Source organism: Bos indicus x Bos taurus, chromosome 5 (genome assembly GCF_003369695.1).
Source record: "Bos indicus x Bos taurus breed Angus x Brahman F1 hybrid chromosome 5, Bos_hybrid_MaternalHap_v2.0, whole genome shotgun sequence".
Taxonomy (NCBI): Eukaryota; Metazoa; Chordata; class Mammalia; order Artiodactyla; family Bovidae; genus Bos; species Bos indicus x Bos taurus.
The window spans coordinates 84,392,686-84,415,642 of record NC_040080.1 but is presented as its reverse complement, the minus strand read 5'-3'; the positions used below and the strand labels follow the sequence as shown (position 1 = coordinate 84,415,642).

General features: G+C 37.1%; 1 protein-coding gene across 3 annotated transcripts in view; it reads left to right on the top strand.

Moving 5' to 3' along the window:
- NELL2 (neural EGFL like 2) overlaps positions 1-20,782 on the top strand; it is a 462,863-nt gene extending 442,081 nt beyond the window's left edge. For 2 of the 3 annotated variants that reach the window (XM_027542641.1, XM_027542642.1), the window contains exons 18-21: positions 5,189-5,382; positions 7,306-7,482; positions 9,203-9,427; positions 20,068-20,205. In XM_027542641.1, the coding sequence (XP_027398442.1) occupies positions 5,189-5,382; positions 7,306-7,482; positions 9,203-9,427; positions 20,068-20,118 (647 nt within the window). In that variant the 3' untranslated portion in view covers positions 20,119-20,205. Of the gene's footprint in view, positions 1-5,188; positions 5,383-7,305; positions 7,483-9,202; positions 9,428-20,067 lie in introns of all 3 variants that reach the window. The other variant, XM_027542640.1, reaches the window with a different exon arrangement.
- Positions 20,783-22,957: the final 2,175 nt, after the last annotated feature.

Below are 22,957 nucleotides of genomic sequence, written 5' to 3'. Positions count from 1 at the left end.
CTGAAGAACTATGGACAGAGTTTCATAACATGGTATAGGAGGTGGCAATCTAAACTATCTCCAAGAAAAAGAAATGCAAAAAGGCAAAATGATTGTCTGAGGAGGCCTTACAAATAGCTGAAAAAAAGAAGAGAAGTGAAAGACAAAGGAGAAAAGGAAAGATATACCCATTTGAATTCAGAGTTCCAAAGAATGGCAAGGAGAGATAAGAAAGCCTTCTTCAGTGATCAATACAAAGAAATTGAGGAAACAATAGAATGGGAAAGATCAGAGATCTCTTCAAGAAAATGAGACATAAAGGGAACATTTCATGTAAACATGGCACAATAAAGGACAGAAACAGTATTAAGAAGCAGAAGATATTAAGAAGAGGTGGCAAGAATACACAGAACTATACAAAAAAAGATCTTCATGACTCAGATAACCACGATGGTGTGATCACTCACCTAGAACCAGACATCCTGGAGTGTAAAGTCAAGTGGGCTTTAGAAAACATCACTACGAACAAAGCTAGAGGAGGTGATGGAATTCCAGCTGAACTATTTCAAATCCTAAAAGATGATGCTGTGAAAGTGCTGCACTCAATATGCCAGGAAATTTGGAAAACTCAGCAGTGGCCCCAGGACTAGAAAAGGTCCATTTTCATCGCAATCCCAAAGAAAGGCAATGCCAAAGAATGTTCAAACTACCGCACAATTGCACTCATTTAGCCTACTAGCAACATGATGCTCAAAATCCTTCAAGCTAGGCTTCAACAGTGTGTGAATAGATGGAAAAGCAATGAAGAAATAAAGTAAAAAGCACCCATCAGTTCTACAAAACATCTCTGGGAATGGCAAGCATCAGGGAAAGAAAGTGAAATTGTTAGTTGCTCAGTTGTGTCTGATTCTCTGCAACTCCATGGGCTGAAGCTCACCAGGCTAATCTGTCCATAGAATTTTTCAGGCTAAAATCCTGGAGTGGGTTGCCATTTCCTTCTCCAGAGAATCAAGGAAGGGATGTGTTAATCTCTTCTTTTCACAGGTGGAGAGGGTCTGATTCTCTGTGAGCTGAACAACGGCACTTTAGTTTAACAGTCAGACAGGGGCGGGACCTCTTATTGAATGATTATGATAACAGCAAGGTAAAGCAAGCCAAAAGCAGAGACATTACTTTGCCAACAAAGGTCCGTCTAGTCAAGGCTATGGTTTTTCCAGTAGTCATGTATGGATGTGAGAGTTGGACTGTGAAGAAAGCTGAGCGCTGAAGAATTGATGCTTTTGAACTGTGGTGTTGGAGAAGACTCTTGAGTCCCTTGGACTGCAAGGAGATCCAACCAGTCCATTCTGAAGGACATCAGTCCTGGGTGTTCTTTGGAAGGACTGATGTAAAGCTGAAACGCCAGTACTTTGGCCACCTCATGTGAAGAGTTGACTCATTGGAAAAGACTCTGATGCTGGGAGGAATTGGGGGCAGGAGGAGAAGGGGACGACAGAGGATGAGATGGCTGGATGGCATCACTGACTCGATGGACGTGAGTTTGAGTGAACTCCAGGAGTTGGTGATGGACAGGGAGGCCTGGTGTGCTGCGATTCACGGGGTCGCAAAGAGTCGGACACGACTCAGCGACTGAACTGACTGACTGACTAAAAGCAAGTCAAGGAAATAGTTCCAACCTGGAGTCAGAATTGGTTCTTCTCTGCAACATTACCACTCCCTATCAAAATCTTGCTCTTCATTATGTAAATAGCATCTACCAAATTTTCCAAGCCAGAAATCTAATCATTCATGACCCCTCTCTCTCCTTAGTCTCTGAAGCCGACAAATCACTAAATGGCTTTATCTTTGTTATTTCTATGTGTGCATCCCCACTGCTACTATTAAGTACAGCATTATGCCTAAGAACACAGACTTGGAGCCTGACAGATTGGGTTCCCCTCTGTGCTCTATCTATACCTTACTAGCTGTGTGATCTTGAGAAAGTTATGCAACATGTTTCTGCCTCAGTTCCCTGATCTATACAATGGGGATTATAACTGTAGTTTTCACGGTTGTTGTGAGGATTAAATGAGTCATTATATGAATGTACTTAGACTTTGGTGTTTACTTTTATTATATGACCATCTCTTTCCTGGAATACTGAACAGTCTACTAATTGGTCTTCTAATTGAAAGTTCTAATCCATTTTAAGTCCCTTTTCCAAAATGAAGCCAGAGGAATATTTCTAAAATGGATATGTGAATAGTTTTTTTGCAATTCCCTAAAAGGACATTTGATAGACTTCATTATAATGTTCAAATTTCTTATAACATGACCTTTAACTGAGCCCCGAGAACCCTTCAGCGTGTCTCCCCACTCTGCTCTCCCTGGCCATTTAAGTCATACCAACACTTTTGATTCTCTAATACACTTAATGGCTCTGAACTTTGGGGCTCAAACACACTCTTACCTCTGACTAGACCACTCTTTACCTCCTCTTTTCTTGCCTAAATCTTATCCATAATGTTTTTGCCACACCTGGAGAATGAGTATGTGGGCGGAAGAAAGATTCAGAAAGAGCTACCAATGTGATGTTGTTCAGTCACTCAGTCATATCTGATTCTTTGTGACCCCATGGACTGTGGCATGCCAGGCTTCCCTGTCCTTCACTATCTCCTGGAGTTTGCTCAAATTCATGTCCATTGAGTCGGTGATGCTATCTAACCATCTCATCCTGTGTCGCCCCCTTCTCCTCCTGCCTTCAATGGTTCCTAGCATCAGGGTCTTTTCCAATGAGTTGGCTCTTCCCATCAGGTGGCCAAAGTATTAGAGCTTCAGCTTCAGTATGCTAGTGTGATAGGAAGCAAGTAAATGAAATTTGTCAGGGAGAGGGAAGGACGTGTGTCAGAAACTGCTGTCAGCTGAAGACAGGAACTGAGACTTGACCACTGGCTTTGACAACATTATTTCTCCAATCACTCACTAAAGAAATAATCAATATTTTTAAAGTTGGAATTTCTGTATACTATAGTATAATTTTCAAAGCAGAATATACACTCTTTATGTATATGTAATGTAGGAATCTTACAATAAAACTGTATATAAAAATAAATTCCAAAATTTTATACTACCATTCAATTGAGAATAGTTTCTGCACTGAGAAACCCAGTATAGATAACAAGCAAGAAAGGTAAGGTAAGTTCAAATTAATTCAAATCTCACAGGATAGCAAAAGGTAAGAGTTAGTCCACTATGATGTTTCTGCTTAAATATTAATATTTCTCCAGGTATGACAAGTACATGCCAACCATTGTTGTAAGCAACTTTTTATTCTATTTCTTGGTCGTTAATATACTTTGAGTACATATTCTCTTTGTACCTAAAAATCTTTTCTTCTTTGTCTGCTGCATCAAATCCAAGGACTTTCTCTGCTTTTAACCAAACAAACAAACCTGTTAGTAGAAATTTTACTTTAAATGTCAGGCAAAATGAAATGATTGTTCAAGTCCAGCCATTGCCATTAATGCAATAATGTCCTTATATTAGTGGATATTTAAAGAGTGAAATATATAAAACATATATATATGTAATGGATATTAAAAGATATATTAAGAGGTATTTGTAGAGATTGTGGTCAGAGAGACCAAACAACGATGATCAGTGGTGGTGTTTTTGCTTCCTATAATTGCTAATTATAAGAATATTTAATGGAGACAAATATCAACTCTGAGGATACTTTATTATTCCAAATAGAGCAAATATAGACCTGCTATATAAAGTTCATTTCCTCACCAAAAGAAAATTTTTTTCGGATCTGATATACACATATATATCTGATATATAGGTGTATATATTAATACAGTTATATAAATGTATTTTTTAAGATTTTCATGTATTCTTATGCTGTTATTTTTTTATCATGGTCTTTTTTATACAGTATTATCCTTGACATATCAACCTATAATAAAGTTTACTATAGCTGTAATAGAAATCTTTTCAGCTATCCTCTCAATTCATAGGTTTTGTTGATATGAGAACTAATAAAAATCAAAGTACATAGAAATAATCATGTTACTTATTGTCAGGAATGCATATATGATAGAACTTAAATATTTAGGAATTGAAATGTGGCTAAAATATAATCTTGACTAGTTTATTTCCTCTACAATGTTGAAATCAAACCATTTAAGGAAGATAGTAAATCCTATAATTTTGAAGGAAAATCAGTGTACATTCTGCTGATTAAAAGCTATACATTCCATTTTCTCTCTATCCCACTTTTCCTGCTGTGATTTAGTTCTTTTTTCTTGACCTTTACTCAGATGATATAGGAAATAAGTCCTTACTGCCACTCGTACAATATCCCTGGAATGATTTTGGCTTATGACCTTTAAATGATGGGGATAAATAAAATGAATCACATCTCCTCGCTTGGACCTGATCTGTGGGTCAACATATGTTTGCTTTTCATCTGTATGAAAATGCTTTAGGCTACGATTGCCATGGAGTAGCTGAAGTCAGGTGAAGAATGGGCAGGTGCCAATTGAGTCAGGCAGGAGATGAAATTATGATACGAAATGGGAAAGCTGAGAAGTGGGGAATTCTTTGTAAGGGATGCTGATTGCTTGTGATCACTTGCCTTTCCATGGCTGAAGGGCAGGGTGTAAGGACAGTGTGCAAATGCCTGGACCATTAAGGGCAGAACACCTGAGCAGAATGCTGGAAAGAGCTTACCTGACAGTGACATGGCTGTGAGAACAGGGCTTGAAACTGGATGAAAATGCCTCAGGGCTTCCATAACATTTCATCCCCCATGAAGAAGGGATTTTCTGGAAGCACCTTTTTAACATTGAGGATGATTTTGCCAATTAAAAAAACATAGGCACTTTTAGAATTTCCACTGCCAAACTGTGTTTGATATATTGAGTCCTATCCTTAACTTTTTTAAAAAAAAAATATGTTTCATAAAGCCTAATGATATTTACAGAGATATAAAAGTTGAAAATCTAGCCAAGGTTATTTGGTGTTTAAAATCAAGTATGATATTTTCCTGTGAAATCCCAAGATCATTAACATTGCTTTAGTCAGCATTACTAGGAAATACATGCCAGTAAGATGAAAATTAATTTACAGTTGAGTGCTTTATGTCAGGAGACCACTTGCCTGATCGCAGTTATTTGAAACAGAGCATATTCTGAGCACATTGCCTGCTGCTTTTTCTTGGCTGTAGATATTGACGAGTGTGGGACTGGGAGGCACAGCTGTGCCAATGACACCATTTGCTTTAACTTGGATGGTGGATATGATTGCCGATGTCCTCACGGGAAGAACTGCACAGGGGATTGCATCCACGATGGAAAAATTAAGCACAACGGTCAGATTTGGGTGCTGGAAAATGACCGGTGCTCCGTGTGTTCATGTCAGGTTGGTATAAACAAAGCACTGTAACCATTTTTATCAAGGTGTAATTTGCATGTATTTCAAGTGTACGGCTTGATAAACAAATGCATACATCTGATTAACCTCTGCACAATTAATATAACATAACATTTCCACCTACCCACGTTGGCTGGCCTCTGCCCTTTCTTAATCCCATAGCCCCAGACACAAGTAAACACTGTGTCCTATTTCTACAGATTAGATTTGTATTTTCTACAGCCTCATATAAGTGGAATCATATAACACAGTTGGCCTTCCATATCTGCAGGATCCACATTCATGGATTCAGCTAACTGTGGATGAAAAATACTTAAGGAGAAAGCTCCAGAAAGTTCTGAAAAGCAAAACTTTCATTTTCCTGACCCCAGCAACTTTTTACATAAGTTCTATATTATATTAGATATTATAGGTAATCTAGAAATAATTTAAAGTATATGGGAGATTATGTATAGGTTATATGCAAATACTATGCCATTTTATATAAGGGACTTGAGCATCCATGGATTTTGGTATCCACCTGCAACCTGGAAATAATCCCCCAGGTATATGAGTGAAAACTATACTTATTCTTTTGTGTCTGACATTTGTCTCAGCATTATGCTTTGACACTCAATTATATTCGTTACCTGTATAAGTAACCCATCCCTTTTTATTACTGAATAGTGTTCCTTTGTACAGAAATACCACAGTGTGTTTATCTATTCAATGATAGAATTTTGATTCTAACTAGGCTGTTTTTATAGGCACAGTGTCATATTTGAATGAATGCATAAGTGAAGCCAGAATGAACACGCTATGGCCTGCAAGTGAAAAAACACCTATTTGGGTTATATTTCAGTTTTAAGAGGTGTTCTGTGTACCCAGTTGATAATAGAAATTTAAATTATAGTTAAATAATAATACCAAGGACTCAACTATTATTAAAGAAATTGATAACAGCTTGTACAAATTATAAGGTTAACATATCTATAAACTTAATAATATGTAAAACTCGATGACTACCTACCAAATATAAACATACAATCCATTACACAGAACAAACTTTAGTTAGTATTCAAATTATAAGTACATAAAAATTTATATATACATACACGAATTTATTTGCACATAAGAGCCATGCAGTGGTTATCATTCTATACTGGTTATTTCTGAAAAAAATTTTTCCAGTCAAGTCATTTAAACAGTAATGTGCAGAAAGAAAATTGGAAGTTCTCCAGCTTGAGTAATTTCTGGGTGTTAGCTACAAATAGGAATTTTAAAGAAAATCAGTTATATTGAGAAAACTGTGAGTTATCTCAAACTACCAAATCAACATCTGAAATTATAGCTATGGTGCTGATGCTCAGTCACTCAGTTGTGTCTGACCCTTTGTGGCCCCATGGACAGTAACCCACCAGGCTCTTCTGTCCATGGGATTTCCCAGGCAAGAATACTGGAGTGGGTTGCCATATCCTCCAGAGGATCTTCCTGGCCCAGTGATGGAACCCATGTCTCTTGCATCTCCTGCATTGACTGGCAGAATCTTTACCACTAGCACCACCTGGGAAGCCTGATTTTAGATATATTATGTAATATACATGTATATATATATAGAGATAATTATGAATATAGATATATTATGAATATATCTATATATATTCCCCTGGAGGAGGAAATGGTAACCCATTGCAATATTCTTGCCTGGAGAATCCTCATGGACAGAGGAGCCTGGCAGGCTATGGTCCAGAGGCTCCCAAAGAGTCGGACATGAATGCAGTGACTTAGCACAGCACAGCACATATGTATAATGTATATATAGATGTTTATCTATATAGGTACTCACACGTACAGACACACCCACATACACATGATATCAGTATATTGAGAAACAGAGGCTTTTGGTAACTACTTTTTCTCCTTGTCATACAGAATGGATTTGTAATGTGTCGACGGATGGTCTGTGACTGTGAGAATCCCACAGTTGATCTTTTCTGCTGCCCTGAATGTGACCCAAGGTTGAGCAGTCAGTGCCTCCATCAAAACGGGGAAACCTTGTACAATAGTGGCGACACCTGGGTTCAGAATTGCCAGCAGTGCCGCTGCCTGGTAAGTTTGGCTACCTAAAGTTCAGGAAACATTATGCCCAGAATCAAAATAGGAAAGCAACCTTCCCTGCCCCTCCACCAATATTCAGTACCTGGCCATAGCATTGGAAGTTACAAAAGGTGAACCAGTTATGATGACAAGGTGATGGTTCTGCATTCAGGACCTGAGAAGGAGTGTCCAGGGGTAGATGCAGTAAACCATGCCATGTCGTCTTTCAGGACAATCTCCAGAGCTCCAAAGAAGAAAAGGCTGTCCTCACTTTCCCAATCCCACTCAGCCTAGGTTTACTTAAAAACAGTTATGAACGGAACAATGGCATTCAAAAAAATCCTTTTTTCCAAGTAAACCTTTTGTTACTCCATTTCTGTCAATTATGCTCTGACTTAAAAAAACAAAAACAAAAACAAAATACCTTTTTTCTTTCTAAAAATTGTTACTGTCAACACTATTCCAGCGGTAACCCTGTTTTACACATAGTTTGAATTTGCAATAAATATTAGAATGTTAGAGTTGAATGTATATATATATGAAACTTCTGCTGGAAACAATAGGTTAAAAAGAAAATAAAGACTTGGTAAGAAGACCCCAGTCATTTTTCATGTGGCCAGATTTTTTGCTTCTTTCTATGGTATAAATGAAAATTCATCTACACGTCTTTATAGAAGAAAGTTTCATAGATACTGCTAAGTCACTTCAGTCATGTCCGACTCTGTGTGAACCCATAGACGGCAGCCCACCAGGCTCCCCCATCCCTGGGATTCTCCAGGCAAGAATACTGGAGTGGGTTGCCATTTCCTTCTCCAATGCATGAAAGTGAAAAGTGAAAGTGAAGTCGCTCAGTCGTGTCCGACTCTTCGCAACCCCCTGGACTGCAGCCCACCAGGCTCCTCCAACCATGGGATTTTCCAGGCAAGAGTACTGGAGTGGGTTGCCATTGCCTCCTCCAACATAGATACTAGTCTTAAAGTTAGGACTAGTTTCCTTTCTATTTGTGTGAGGATATTTTTAAAGCAATGCTTTTTTGTTGCTTCCTTTTTATACTTTCAACCCAAAAATCAATTGAAAGAGCAAGGTCAGTTTTGTGCCTGAAGGCTGCTTTCATCTCCCAAGACCATGAGACTCAGAATTATGAAGAAAATAGGAAACAGGTGGGAACTAAGTTTTAAAAAGATCCAGTTCACACAATTTTCCCATGTGCAATAAAAATGACTGAAATCAGCTCCTCGTTTTGTTTTTTTTCCCAAAGTCCATACACTGAGAAATGTATAAATGAACAAAGAAAAACTGTCAAATTTCCTTCATATTTCAATTTACTTTCTTGTCAGTGGACAAAACTTTCTTTTTGCAGAAGGGAATAAATGAGAAAGTAGGGTAAAAGACTGAAAGGAAGGAAAAAGCATCTCATAGGCAAAAAAGCTAAGTAAAAATCTCTTCTGTAGTAAACAGTTCTTTGTCATGGGAAAGAGAGGACGTGCCCATTTAATTGTTTTAAGAGAATTGGTTTTTGCTTTCCTTTATTGCTATTCTTATTTAACCCATGAAGACAGCTTCATAATCCATCTACAGTATAGAGCTCATGTGTGGATTCCCTACCACATTCATGGCTGTGAAGGTCTAAGTATGAATGTCCATCAAAGAAATTGAGTAATTGAGTATTCAGTAAACACTGTGTTCCCTCCCTTCCCCTCCCTTTACCCTTGTCCATCTGCTCTCCTTATAGCAAGGGGAAGTTGACTGTTGGCCCCTGCCTTGCCCAGAGGTGGAGTGTGAATTCAGTGTCCTCCCCGAGAACGAGTGCTGCCCACGCTGTGTCACCGACCCTTGCCAGGCTGACACCATCCGCAATGACATCACCAAAACTTGCCTGGACGAGATGAATGTGGTTCGCTTCACTGGGTCCTCTTGGATCAAACATGGCACTGAGTGTACTCTCTGCCAGTGCAAGGTAAAACCCACTATATTCAAGTAGGGAGCACTTGGCCAGCTGTGCCCAGGAATCATAGATATTAATGTGGCCAGTGAGAAGCACCTTCCTTCCTTTTACTGTTCAGAGTTGGGAGGAGGACCACTCAGCTTAATTAGTGCCAAAGCTAACTGTCCTGTGCATCCTTTAAAGCATTTTCAGGGAGAAGGAGGTGCTTGGTCTGGAACCAGAATGATGGTTATTTATATCACTGGAACAGAAAGAACCTATGTAAATTGCCCTAAAGCATCTAACTGCACACATCTTTTTAAAAAAATAGTACAACACCAAGCTTCATGTTTCTTTCATGATAGAGGACAGTATTATTTTATTGATTTTTATTTAGTCTTTTTATGATATAAGATATATCAACAAGGTAAGCATACTGCATTTTCCAAAGTGAAAATCAATATGGCAAAAATGGGCATATTTCTTGGTCTGTTGTGGTCAGTTACATTGAGTTGAAAAATTTAAGAGTTGTTTAACATATTTTATTCCTACAGCTGGAGAAAAATCATTATAAAGATTTTTCTTTTTATTCTCATAGGAAAATAAAGCATTATGTCTTTTACTTCACTAAGAACAAAAATACTGATAACGTAGACAGGGTATATAGAATTCAAAAATGGTGACAAACTTGAAAGCTTTCTACTTGGATTATTGTTCCTTACAAATATTTGATTCAGTGGTCATTGCACTTCAAAGTTTTAGAGTCAACACTAAAACTAATACTCTGAAAAGCTTAACAACAACAAGAAAGCAAAGATGTCAGATTTTTCCCAGCATAGCACAGCCAGATATCTCTAACTGCTCTGGTTCTTTAAATTAACACTTCCATTTAAATTTTTTTTTCAGTAGAGCAATTTAATTCCGATTCACATAGTACAAATTTCTTACTAGAGTGACTTGATGTAACAGGACAAAGAAATATGAAATGCCTTAAGTTATCTCAAACTATTATTATCTATTTCACACCGAAATTTCTAGCTCTTTCAGTCAATGCAATTTGTCAATCAAGCACAGCTTTTGGGGAGGAACATTTAATGGGGTCTTCTAAAAGTGCATTAGCACATTTGAAAGTTACTTTTACTACAAAAAGTTACTAGCAATGTATATGCAGTGCCACTTTAATATACATTTAATATGGATACATTTGAGTGCATTTAGTGGTGCATTATCTAGAAACTTCGGTATTAATGATTAATAGGGCAATACTTTCTGACATTTAATTGCCAAAGATATTTGAGTCTCTTTACACTCTTAATCTCCTAATAGATTATTGTTCTGAGCAGTGACAACAAAAATATATACTGAGTGATGCAATGTAAAACACACCAGATATAGCTCAGACAGATACTTCCAACAAGAAAAATGCAATCAGTAATAGGCAGAAAACATTACAGTATTTTCTGGGGGTAAAGAGTGTGAATGAGCTTGCCATTTACTGCCTTACAAACAAATAGGACTTTTTGACTCCTAGTAGAATTGTTTCCAGAAAGTGTATTTTGGCATTAGATTCATTTCTTGTCAGATAACTGCCATTTCTCAGAAGTTACTATTTGATGCCATTTCCCTTTTCCCTTCTTATTAAGTTGAGTTATAAGAATATGCTCAATGCTACCAAATGTATCCCTAATAGTCATTTTATTATATTTATTTTTTGCTATATTAAAAATAAAGTTTATGCCAAATAGGCTTGAGAGATTGCATTGGAGGTAAGCATTCTTCACAGTTCGACACTGTCAAAGCACTATTTGCATTTACTGTCTCTCCATCCTACCACTTCTGAGTTACTGGTGTAGTCAATAAATGCAACTTGTGTGGGGTGTTGTGCCAGGGCAGAATGATAACCAAAAACAGCAAAAATTGTTCCTGGAAAATTTTCCCCAACAGGTTATCGTCTAGAGCTCTGCTATCCGGTTCTGTAGTCAGAAGCCACATGTGGTTATTTAAATTCATTGAAATTAAATTAAAAATCCAGTTCTTCAGTCACACGAGCCACATTTCAAGTGTTCACATGTGCTCGTGGCTATCATAGTAGACAGCACATGCAGAGAACAATTCTATCATGGCAGAATATTCTATAGGAAAGCACTGGTCTAGAGGTGAAGAATGGGGCATCTGAAATCAGGCTACCTGGATTCAGAGCCTGGTCCACCACACTAGCAATGTCACCTCAAGGGACATTTATAAATCTCTCTGTGACTCTGTTTTTCTCACCTAAAACTTGGAATAAAAATACTACTTACTTAAGAATAATTTATATTGTCTACTTGAGAAAGTTGCTTTAAGAATTAAGTGAAAGGGCCCCCACAAAATGTTTCCTACACGTTTCATACACATTCAGAGTAAGTGCTCAATAAATGTTGGCTATTATTATTGTTGGTAGTGGACAGCAAAAACATTAAGTCATGAAACAGACAGAGACAACATTACTCACTGTGAAGGACACTCTGAAGGAAGAATGAACTGTGCTAAGAGGCTGTCCAACAAGCAATCTTACTTCCTGAGGAATTAAGAGTTAGCTGGGAGAAATAGGGTTAAGAGCTTCCCTTTCCTTTTTAAAGATATCTTTAAATTTAAATTGCTTGCTAAGTCACTGCTAAGTCATTTCAGCCGTTTTCAACTCTGCGCGACCCCATAGATGGCAGCCCACCAGGCTCCGCTGTCCCTGGGATTCTCCAGGCAAGAACACTGGAGTGGGTTGACATTTCCTTCTCCAATGCATGAAAGTGAAAAGTGAAAGGGAAGTCGCTCAGTCATGTCCGACTCTTTGCGACCCCATGGACTGCAGCCTACCAGGCTCCTCCTTCCATGGGATTTTCCAGGCAAGAGTACTGGAGTGGGGTGCCATTGCCTTCTCCATTAAATTGCTTAGGTTACAAAAAAAAAAAAAAATGTTTCCTTCACTCAGAAGTTGAATTCACATCAAAAATGAATTACTAATGCTGTCTTACCTAAATCTGATAGAAACTACACAACTCCAGAGAGCTTTCAGGCAATTGTGCTTTGAGTTCCAGGCTATAAAGAGAGATGTACCCAGCTGATAAATAAGGAAGGAGGAGATATTAGAGGGTCAGGCAAGAAAACTGGAATGGGTCGCCATTTTCTTCTCCAAGGGATCTTCCCAACCTAGGGATCGAACCCTGCATTGTAGGCATATTCTTTACCGTCTGAGCCACCAGGAGGCAAATAAAAAGTGAAAGTCACTCAGTAGCATCCAACTCTTTGCGACCCCATGGACTGTAGCCGGCCAGGCTTCTCTGTCCATGCAATTCTCCAGGCAAGAATACTGGATTGGGTTGCCATTCCATTCTCCAGGGGATTTTCCTGACCCAGGGATCAGAACCCAGATTTCCTGCATTGCAGGCAGATTCTTTACCATCTGAGCTACCAAGGAGTAATATAGTCAGAAGAGCTTAGTAGATCAAAAGAGAAGAAAGGATTATTCTATGAATACTGGAATGACTGGATAGCAATTTGAGGGATGTAAGTTGTATATACTAGTATGCTATGTATCAAAACAATTCCCATGTGGAAAAAGTGTTATATATTAAAAATAAATCAAAATAAAGATAAGTAATCAAATATTTATCAAAATTCTAGAAGAGAGATGCCTTTTCTAACATAAAAGTGATAAAATATACCTCAAAAAATTTAGAGCTTCTATAGATATACAAAATTAGCAAAGTATAAAATCACAATTAGAGACTGGAAAAATATGTTCAGCAGATATGATATCTTTATTAGATTAAAAACATGAAAATTAAAAATACTTATTTTCCCATAAATAACAGAGAATGAATAAACAATTCACTAGCGACTGAACTGACTGACTGACTGAAAAAATACAACTGTTAAAAAAGAGGAGAGCATTCAGCTTTTAAATAATTGAAATAAATATAAACTAACATAATGATTTATTATTTCCACATACTACAGTAAAAAAAAAATTCACAATAATTTCCAATGTTAACAGTGATATAGTGGAATTGTAGTTTTTTTGCAGAGTTAGTGACATTGAAAAATACAATCAAGAGCCAACATATACCTCCTAGTCCCATCCCCATCTCCACAGAAATATCCAGAAAATCTTATTAATCCTGAGTCTCAGAATCCAACCAAAAGAAATAATCTAAAATATGGAACAAACTGTGTGCATTCTAATATTCACCTCAACATTAATTGGCATGCAGAATCAAAAAGAAACCAAAATACCCAACAATGGAAAGATGGTTAAATAAATTATGATGAGGGCATGGCAACCTACTCCAATATTCTTGCCTGGAGAATCCACATGGACAGAGAAGCCTGGTGGGCTACAGTCCATGGGGTCATGAAGAGTCAGACACAACTGAGCAGCTAAGCACACAGCATCTGATATAACATAAACTCCAGGAGGTAGTGAAGGACACGGAGGTATGGAGTGCTACAGTCCATGCGGTCGCAGAGTGGGGCATGACTGAGTGACAGAACAACAACAAAATCTAACATATAATACTACAACTGTACATTATACGTAATTTTATGATTGCATCATTCAATCACTCAAGTACCAACAATGCTTATAATGAAAATTAAGATAAAAATACTGTGTGATTATATATGTACTTTGATTACAAGAAGGCTAAAAACAGAGAAATATGAAATGAAATCTATGAGGATATACTAAAATATTGATAATAGTGGAATTTAAAATATATTCATTTTTATGTAGATTATTTATAGACAGGGAAGCCTGGTGTGCTGCAGTGCATGGGGTCACCAAGAGTCAGACGACTTAGCAACTGAACAACAATTTATAGCACATATGTGTACATATATTATAATTATACATATATTTATTCTATCTGTTATATAATTTATAAACATTAATGTATTAATAACAGTATTTTATAAAAATTATATTAAATATATATGCTAATAAAATATTTTATGCTTTGTATATATTATATAGAAACATTTTACTGAAAGCTGAAAGTCAGCTGTCTTCTAATCTTGATTTTATAGAGTTTAGTATGCAGACTGATGAGGACTCCTTTACCAGTAAAATACAGCCAGAAATAACAGGGTGTTAAGGAAACTCACTGTTATTGTGTAAAAAATAATTAGATTTTTATGGCAGTGGATGGTTACTATTCATAGCAGCCTAAGTTTCAGTAGATCATCTTTTATTCTAGGTTTTATCAAGGTAATGTTTGTTAAGGTCAAATACATAGCGATTTTGTGCAAATTTTTTATGTTTGATGAATCAAAATATAGAATACTTTCAACAGTCTAGCAAGTAACTTTTTGCCCCCTTCTAGGAGAAAGCAATGGCACGCCACTCCAGTACTCTTGCCTGGAAAATCCCATGGATGGAGGAGCCTGGTGGGCTGCAGTCCATGGGGTCGCTAAGAGTCGGACACGACTGAGCGACTTCACTTTCACTTTTCACTTTCATGCATTGGAGAAGGAAATGGCAACCCACTCCAATGTTCTTGCCTGGAGGATCCCAGGGACGGGGGAACCTGGTGGGCTGCCGTCTATGAGGTCGCACAGAGTCGGACATGACTGAAGCGACTTAACAGCAGCAGCAGGCAATACCTATTCCTGTAGGAAACCTCAATTTTATTTCATTACAACAAATGTATTTTTCCTATTTAAAAATTCATATGTGTATCACACAGTATGTATTATTTTATGTCTAATGGTGAATTGACCAGTTTATCATTAAGTAATGTCCCTCTTTATCGCTAACAAGATTTCTAGACAAGTAGTCAGTTTTGCCTGGTATTTATGAAACCACACACTATGTTTTGATTCATCAACTTTCAACCTGTCTATAGTTTTATATTTAGAATGCATATTTATAGATAATATATAAATAGTTCTTACTTTTTAATCCAGTGTGACAGTTTCTGTCTTTTAACGGAAGTGTTTAGTCGATTTATATTTGATATTGTTTTTGACATTCATGTATTTAGGGGCCACCATTTTGCGATTTGTTTTCTGCTTGTTCTATATGTTGTTTTTTTAATAATCTTATGTATGCAAGGAAAGTATCCACTTGCTTTCCTTCTGTTTATTTTTATATTAGTTTTATATAAGTCTTTCTATTATTCAATTTAATTTTTCTTTTAGATTCTTAATTATAACTCTTTATATCGTTATTTTTTGTTGTTGGCTTATGCAACAACTAAAATAATAATATAACCAAAAACCTTTGGTTTTTATAATTTTGACTGTGATACACTTAAGTGTGATTTTTGTTGTCTTTATTCTCTTTGGGATGTGCTGGGTTTTTTGAATATCTAAATTGATTTTTTTTTCACCAAATTTGAGAAAAAATTGACAATTGTTTCTTCAGATATTTTGTCTGCCACACTTTCTCCCTCTTATTCTCCCAAGACTCCAATCACCCATGTGTTATATGGTTTAATATTACCCTGAAGGTCACTGAGATTCTATTTTTATTTCAATCCTTTTCTTTTTGTTTTGTTTTTTTTTTAAAGCAACTTAGTTTACAGTTTATTATAACTTCATCACTTCCACATTTGTGACGCATGTTAAAAATAGATTGCACATTAAAAACCATTTAAAATTTCCTCAGTAGTAGATTCTCCTTGTTAAAAATCAGAACTTAATAGATCAAACGAAAGTACCTCTGATTAGTCCCTCCTCCAATGCCCGCTGTCTTAGCCCTCTCCCTTGAAACAGTCACCATTAACAATGCTTCTAGATTTTTCTCCATGGGGTTGCCCCTATCTGTGTGCATATGTATTTTAACATAAATGATGGCTCCATTATTTCACTTAATAATATGACTTAGACAGTTTTTCATGTCAGTACTTACAGGTCCACCTCATTTTTAGAAAGTTACAGCATGATGTTCCACAGAAAGGGTGCACAATTATTTATTTAGACATTCCTCTTGTCATGAATATTTAGGTTGCTTTGAATTTTTCACTATTGCAAATAACATCTCAGAGACCTCCAGGACAATATTAAATGCTACAACATTCGAATCATAGGGGTTCCAGAAGAAGAAGTCTTTTTGTTTTAAATATTGGATAATTTCTATATTTTTTTCAAATTTACAGACTACTTCTGCCATCTCTAATCTTCTGTTAAGCCCATCCAATGAATTTTTCATTTCAAATACTGTGCTTTTCAGTTCCAGAATTTTTATTTAATTTTATTTTTAGTTTCATTACTCTGCTGCAATTTACAACCTTTTCATTCATTATAACCTTTTTTTTAAATTTTTCTTAACATCTTTGTACACATTTGTAATAGACACTTTCTAGTCTTTATCTGGGTTTCCCTGGTGGCTGAGACGGTAAAGAATCACTTTGTAGTGCAGGAGACCCAGGTTCAATCCTTGGTTCAGGAAGATCCCCTGGAGAAGGAAATAGCTAGTGACTCCAATATTCTTGCCTGGAGAATTCCATGGACAGAGAGGAGCCTGGTGACTACAGTCTTTATCTGCATTTATACCAACTGGATTAACTCTGAGTCATTTCTCTTTCACTACTTTTTCTCTTGATGAGTCACTTTTTTCTGCTTGTTTGTTTTTTCACATATCTAATAATGGTTATGGTTTATTGGATATTGTGGACAGAATATAGAATAGGTCCTCTATAGGTCCTCCATTCTGTTGGCTTCCCCTGAAGACTGTTGTCGTTCTAGCAAATTTCAAATTACAGCCAATAAACTTGCAATTGAGAAGGCTAGACTTTATATTAGTTAGATCTATTCCAGATGTACCCTTAGTTCTAGGGTGAATCTCTTAATCTTGAGACTGTTTTATTCCTAAACATGAAAGCCTGAAATTTTTTATCAGTCCCTTTTAACTTGGTAGGGCACAGATTTTAAGCACTACTACCCACAGGGAGCAGCATCTGAAATATCTGCTCAGAGCTCTCCAACTTCAAGCTGTGACTCTCTGATTGTCCTTTTAGAGTCTCCTCTGCAATTCAAAGACCAGCCACTGATTTGAGGGGAGTTTCCATGCTGATTCATTCCTTCCTTTCTAAGATATTTCCTTCTGAATTTCCAGGCACCCTGGCAGCCCCAAGTGTTGTCCTCCAACATCTGAAGTCTATCAGATTGTGGCTTTCTGCTTGAGTTGTAGTTATCCTAAGTTTCACAGACTAGACAGTGCCCTAAGGGAAAATGCCAGGTAGAAAAGAATCTCACACAATACATTTCTCTCCTTTCAGAGATTGAAATTCCTCCAGTGTCTGCTTGCTTTTAGTCACTAATTCATTGATTTAAATAATTTTTATATTTTGTCCAAACTTTATAGTTATCCATATGAGAGACAGTCTTGTGTAAGTAACTATGCCATTACTGAAATTGGACCCCAGTGGAATATTTTATTACTCTTTCTTATATCAACTAGGTTTCCTTAATTGAGGAGCTATCAATGGCATGGTCTGTAGCATTCATGTTCCTATAGCAGAACATACTGATAGGGAATAAGAAAAACATTACTCGAAGATTTGGGGAAATATATCTTCTCTTCCTAAAATCTACTTATACTCCAGAAATTTCCCTAACTCTCTCTGCTCAAAATCCATACAGTCTGAGGAACTGATATTCTTGGGAACTGGTATACCTCTCCTTTCACTGGGTCAGTGAGTTGGGAAAGATCATGTGACCAGGTTATGGTTAGAAATGCTCAGCCTCTGAGCAAAACAACAAAGCTTTAAAACACTGCTGGAGAGCTAAGAAATGGTTGTCTGTCACAGTTTTTTGCCATTAGAGTAAGAATTCTGCTTAATAACAATTAAAAGAAAGAGGGTTAAGTTAAATTGATAATATTCTTCTTGGATATAGACTGTCTTTTCTCTCATTTGGTAAGCTTTAACAAAGGCTAAAGTATTAAGGTCCTTTCTTAAGTTTTATCTGAACCTTTTGGTTTTATCATATTAAGGTCTGATACATTTTCAATCATGTAAAGTCAATTATCTGAGAGAATATATCAAATAGAAGATGAGCTTTAGAGTCAGACTAACCTGTATTTTAATCCCAGTTGTATCCTTATATTAGCTGTGAGACTTTGGACATGATATTTAAGCTTTCTGATGTTCAGTTTCTGAACCTAAAAATCATCACTATTAATAGTGATCCTACTGGGAATGCTCTGAGGTTGAAATTAGATAATGTATTTAAAGTTTCTGGTGAAGTTTCTGACACAGAGTATGCACTCAAAAAGTAGAAGGATATTATCATCTTGTGATTGTGTTAACAATGCTAACAATGATAACAACGCTATCATTATTATCAGCGAGCCACTGGAAGAAAGATTGCGAAAATTCAAAAGAATAAGATACAATTTTTTTTCTTTTCTGTAATACATTATGCTATTTTGGCTGTCATTGTTCAGTTGATAAGTCGTGTCCAACTCTGCAACCTCATGGACTGTAGCACACCAGGCTCCTCCATCCTCCAGTATCTCCCAGAGTTTGCTGACACTATCTAACCATCTCTTCCTCTGCCGCCGCTTTTTCCTTTTGCCTTCAATCTTTCCTAGCATCAGGGTCTTTTCCAATGAGTAGGCTCTTTGCATCAGGTGGCCAAAGTTTTGCAGCTTCGGCATCATTCCTTTCAATGAATATTGAAAGTTGATTTCCTTTAGGACTGACTGGTTTAATCTTGCAATCCAAGGGACTCTCAAGAGCCTTCTCCGGCACCACAATTCAAAAGCATCAACACTTCAGTGTTCATCCTTCTTTATACTATTTTTTTAATATAAATTTATTTATTTTAATTGAAGCTTAATTACTTTACAATATTGTATTGGTGTTGCCATACATCAACATGAATCCACCACAGGTATACACGTGTTCCCCATCCCGAACCCCCTCCCTCCTCCCTCCCCGTACCATCCCTCTGGGTTGTCCCAGTGCACTATTTTTTATACTATTTTGGTACTTTGTTATAAAAACCCATTGTGCTTATTTGGCTCTTCCCTGTTTTCCTTGCCTCATCTCTATAGTTTCTTCACTTAGAATTCTTGCCAAGACAGAACTTTTTTAGGCGTCTTAACTACACAGAACTCTTTTCACTTTAAAGCCTTTACTAATTCTGTTCCCTGTGCTCTTGGCATAACTTTTCACAGAACTATCTTGAGGTCTTGGGTTAAACATCACTTCTATATAGAATTCTACTCTGGCCACCCAATCTAAGTAGCCAGACTTTTTATTAATCTCATAACATCACCTAGTTTGTTTCTTTTCTAGCACTTTTTACAATTTTTGATTGTACACTTGATTATTAATGGATACAGCTATAGGCCCTGTCCTGTGAGAGTAGCAACCATATCTGCTTTATTCATCAGCATGTCTAGGGCTCAGTTTACTCAGTGCTTATTTTGTGAATGGGCAAATAAAAGAACAAATGTGATCTAAGAGAGTGCCATGGAGTAAAGAAAGCTGCTGCTGCTAGCCTATGATTTACCACAAATAACTGGCCACAGTTGGTTTTTAAGTGAGACATGAAAAGTGATTAGGACACTGAACTTTCAGGAGCATATAAATAACAAATACACTGTTCGGTTATGTGTAACAATCAGTGAGAACTGACTAGTGGCTTAAAAATTCATACTGTGCCTTTTTCCCCTGTCTTTTCTCTAGAATGGCCACATCTGTTGCTCAGTGGATCCACAGTGCCTTCAGGAACTGTGAAGTTAACTGTCTCACTGGAAATTTCTGTTTAAAGAATGTTTCATTAAAAAGACCAAAAAAGAAAAAAAAAAGGTAAAACTTAAAGTGGATGATTTGTGGGCAGCTAAGTGCAGCATTGTTATTAGCTGAGTGAACTTTCAATTATGAAATTCATGGAGCTTGAGAAAATCACAAAAGGAAAAGGCTTGGGGCAAAACTAGACCAGAATTCCACCTCAACGGTGTCTGACGTCAAGCGTGTGGAAGAATGGGTGTGAAATACATACCATGACATCATGATCCCTGGACATAAAGCCTGAGCTTATGGGGGCTTTGGAAACCTCTGGCTTCACTGGTGCAGAAAATACTCCTCTAGATCAGAATCTTCATGAATCAGTTCAGTTCTTCACTGCAAAAATAAAATGTAAGGCAGTGATTGAGTTCTATTTTCAGAAGCAAAGCAAAGAAGCTATAACATGTTATATGTACAATATACACTCTGAGAAGAAATCTGAAACGTTATTGTCATGATAAAAATAATGCACAGGCATGGTTACTTAATATTTTCTAACAAGAGAACTCATCCCTATTTCCTTGTTTTACTGCACTTAATATTTGGTTGAATTTGTTCAGTATAAGCTCGTTCTTGTGTAAAATTAAATAAATATTTCTCTTACCTTATAACATGTCCCAGTGTTTGCTTACTGTGTTCCTTTTGCCCCACACATTCTTCAACATACAAATTGCTTTCTGGTTCTGCTGATGAAACACTCCCACCTCCCAAACTGAAGGTGATTTTTGCTATATTACATGCCAAAATGGGGGGTGTGAAGGATACCTTCGTTCTGCCCCTGTGGATTCCCCAGGTTGCCTTTCACCCTCCCTCATGTCCTGGGGACTGACTTATGCACATCATATTAATCGGTTCTGTTGTCCTCTGAATTCTGACTCAGTTTGACTAGTAGCGACCACCAGCAGGATATCAGAAAGAGAGAGTTTGGCTGTTTACTCTGCTGGCTCCTTTCCTGTCAGGTTACTGCCGTGATTAGCTGTGTCACTGAAAGCGACGTCTCCTGGCAGGTGGCCCTCCCTGTTCAGCTACCCTCTCCCGACTTCTATTTTGCTTCTTCTGGCTTCAGGGATAATAACAACTCTGGCTGTTTTGTCTTTGTGGGTACCTGCTCAGTTTCTTGTCTTCCCTGTTTCCTATAGCCTCTTTATAAATGGTCCCTTTGTTAAACTCTCTTTAATTAGCCAGCTTGAGCGTGCCATCTGTTTCCTGCCAGGATTCTGACTGATGTCCATAAGGAAAGGAGTATGTGAGAGTTGGGAATATCTTCAAAAATTTGTCCTTCACAATTTGATATACAAATTTAAAGAATCCCAATGTTAGGAGGGATTATGATATTACATGTTAAAATTTTTGATGCACTAGAATCTCAGGAGGAAAAAGTAAACTTACAGATGCTCAAATCAAGTGACCAAGTGAAGTCGCTCAGTCGTGTCCGACTCTTTGCGACCCCGTGGACTGTAGCCTACCACGTTCCTCCATCCATGGGATTCTCCAGGCAAGAGTACTGGAGTGGGGTGCCATTGCCTTCTCCAGAGGACCTTCCCGACCCAGGGATCGAACCCTGCATTGTAGGCAGACGCTTTACCGTCTGAGCCACAGATGCTCAATAGTGATGGTAAATACAATATTTCCCTATTTGTATGTTTTGCACTAGGGTGAAAAAGAAATACAAATCTTATTAAATTTTAGTTGCATAGAGACTTCTTTAAAGAAAAAAGAATGGAAGTGGACAAGATGTAACTCCCGCAAGCTATGGAAAAGGTAAAGCGGTATTTAACTGCCTTTTCCCCATTGCTATGAAAATAACCTCATAGGAGCCGAGCTAAAGGATAATGTATAAATGTCTTAATATTTTGACATGTGTAGTATTTACTGAATGTGTCGATTCAAGTATCTCTCAGTATTCCCTGGACTTATAAATACTCTTTTTTCTGCAGCCTTTTTATACTTAACTAAAAATTTCAGCAGAGCATAAAGTTTATTTTGAGCAGGTATTACTTACTGTGGAAACTAGCAATTTAGTCTCCAAAAAGATACTAATTTGAAAGTTTTTCCACGTATTTTTTCCTTATATAGATTTGGGGTTTCATGTAAATCTCCATAAAATATATATTTTATTAATACTTGCTTTTCTGGGAAAAGTATGAAATATGTGCATTTGCATGTGTGTGTACTTGTATACACACTCACAGTTTACATCCATATACTTGTATATACTCATCATTTAGATGTTTTATGCCTTCTAGAAGAAGAAACGAGGTGGAATTGCACACTCCCACTCTATCATAAGTCTCTGTAGGGCTCTGAGTGTATTGGTGGTTTTCAGAGTCCGGTTTCTATAGACTTCTGAAAGAGAGAGAACTCATAACATGGAGAAGAAAAGAGGGAGAAAATAAGATTATATTCTTCCAAGGACTATTAAAGCAATAAATGTGTTCAGATTGAATTTTGTATTTCAAGGTTTATCCCATAAATAATAGATACTCGGGAGAATTACTGTTTACCCAGGCGAGCAGTAATCAATTGCTTCTTAAGGACTTTGTTCTTTGAAAACAAGGTTGTTAAATGCCTTATTTCTTACTCTGGAGATAATTGGCAGAATGCCATGGTTGAATTATGCCAGTGTTGTGGGGAAGTGAGAACTAAGAGGCATGAATTTAATTTGGGGGTACTTGGCTCTTTTAAGAGCACCCTTTGGTGGAAAAAGTCTTTATTACATTTCCTTTATTTTCCCTTTTCTGAAAGAAAAAAAAAAAAACACAAGAATATTTGAATATGATTCTTTGGT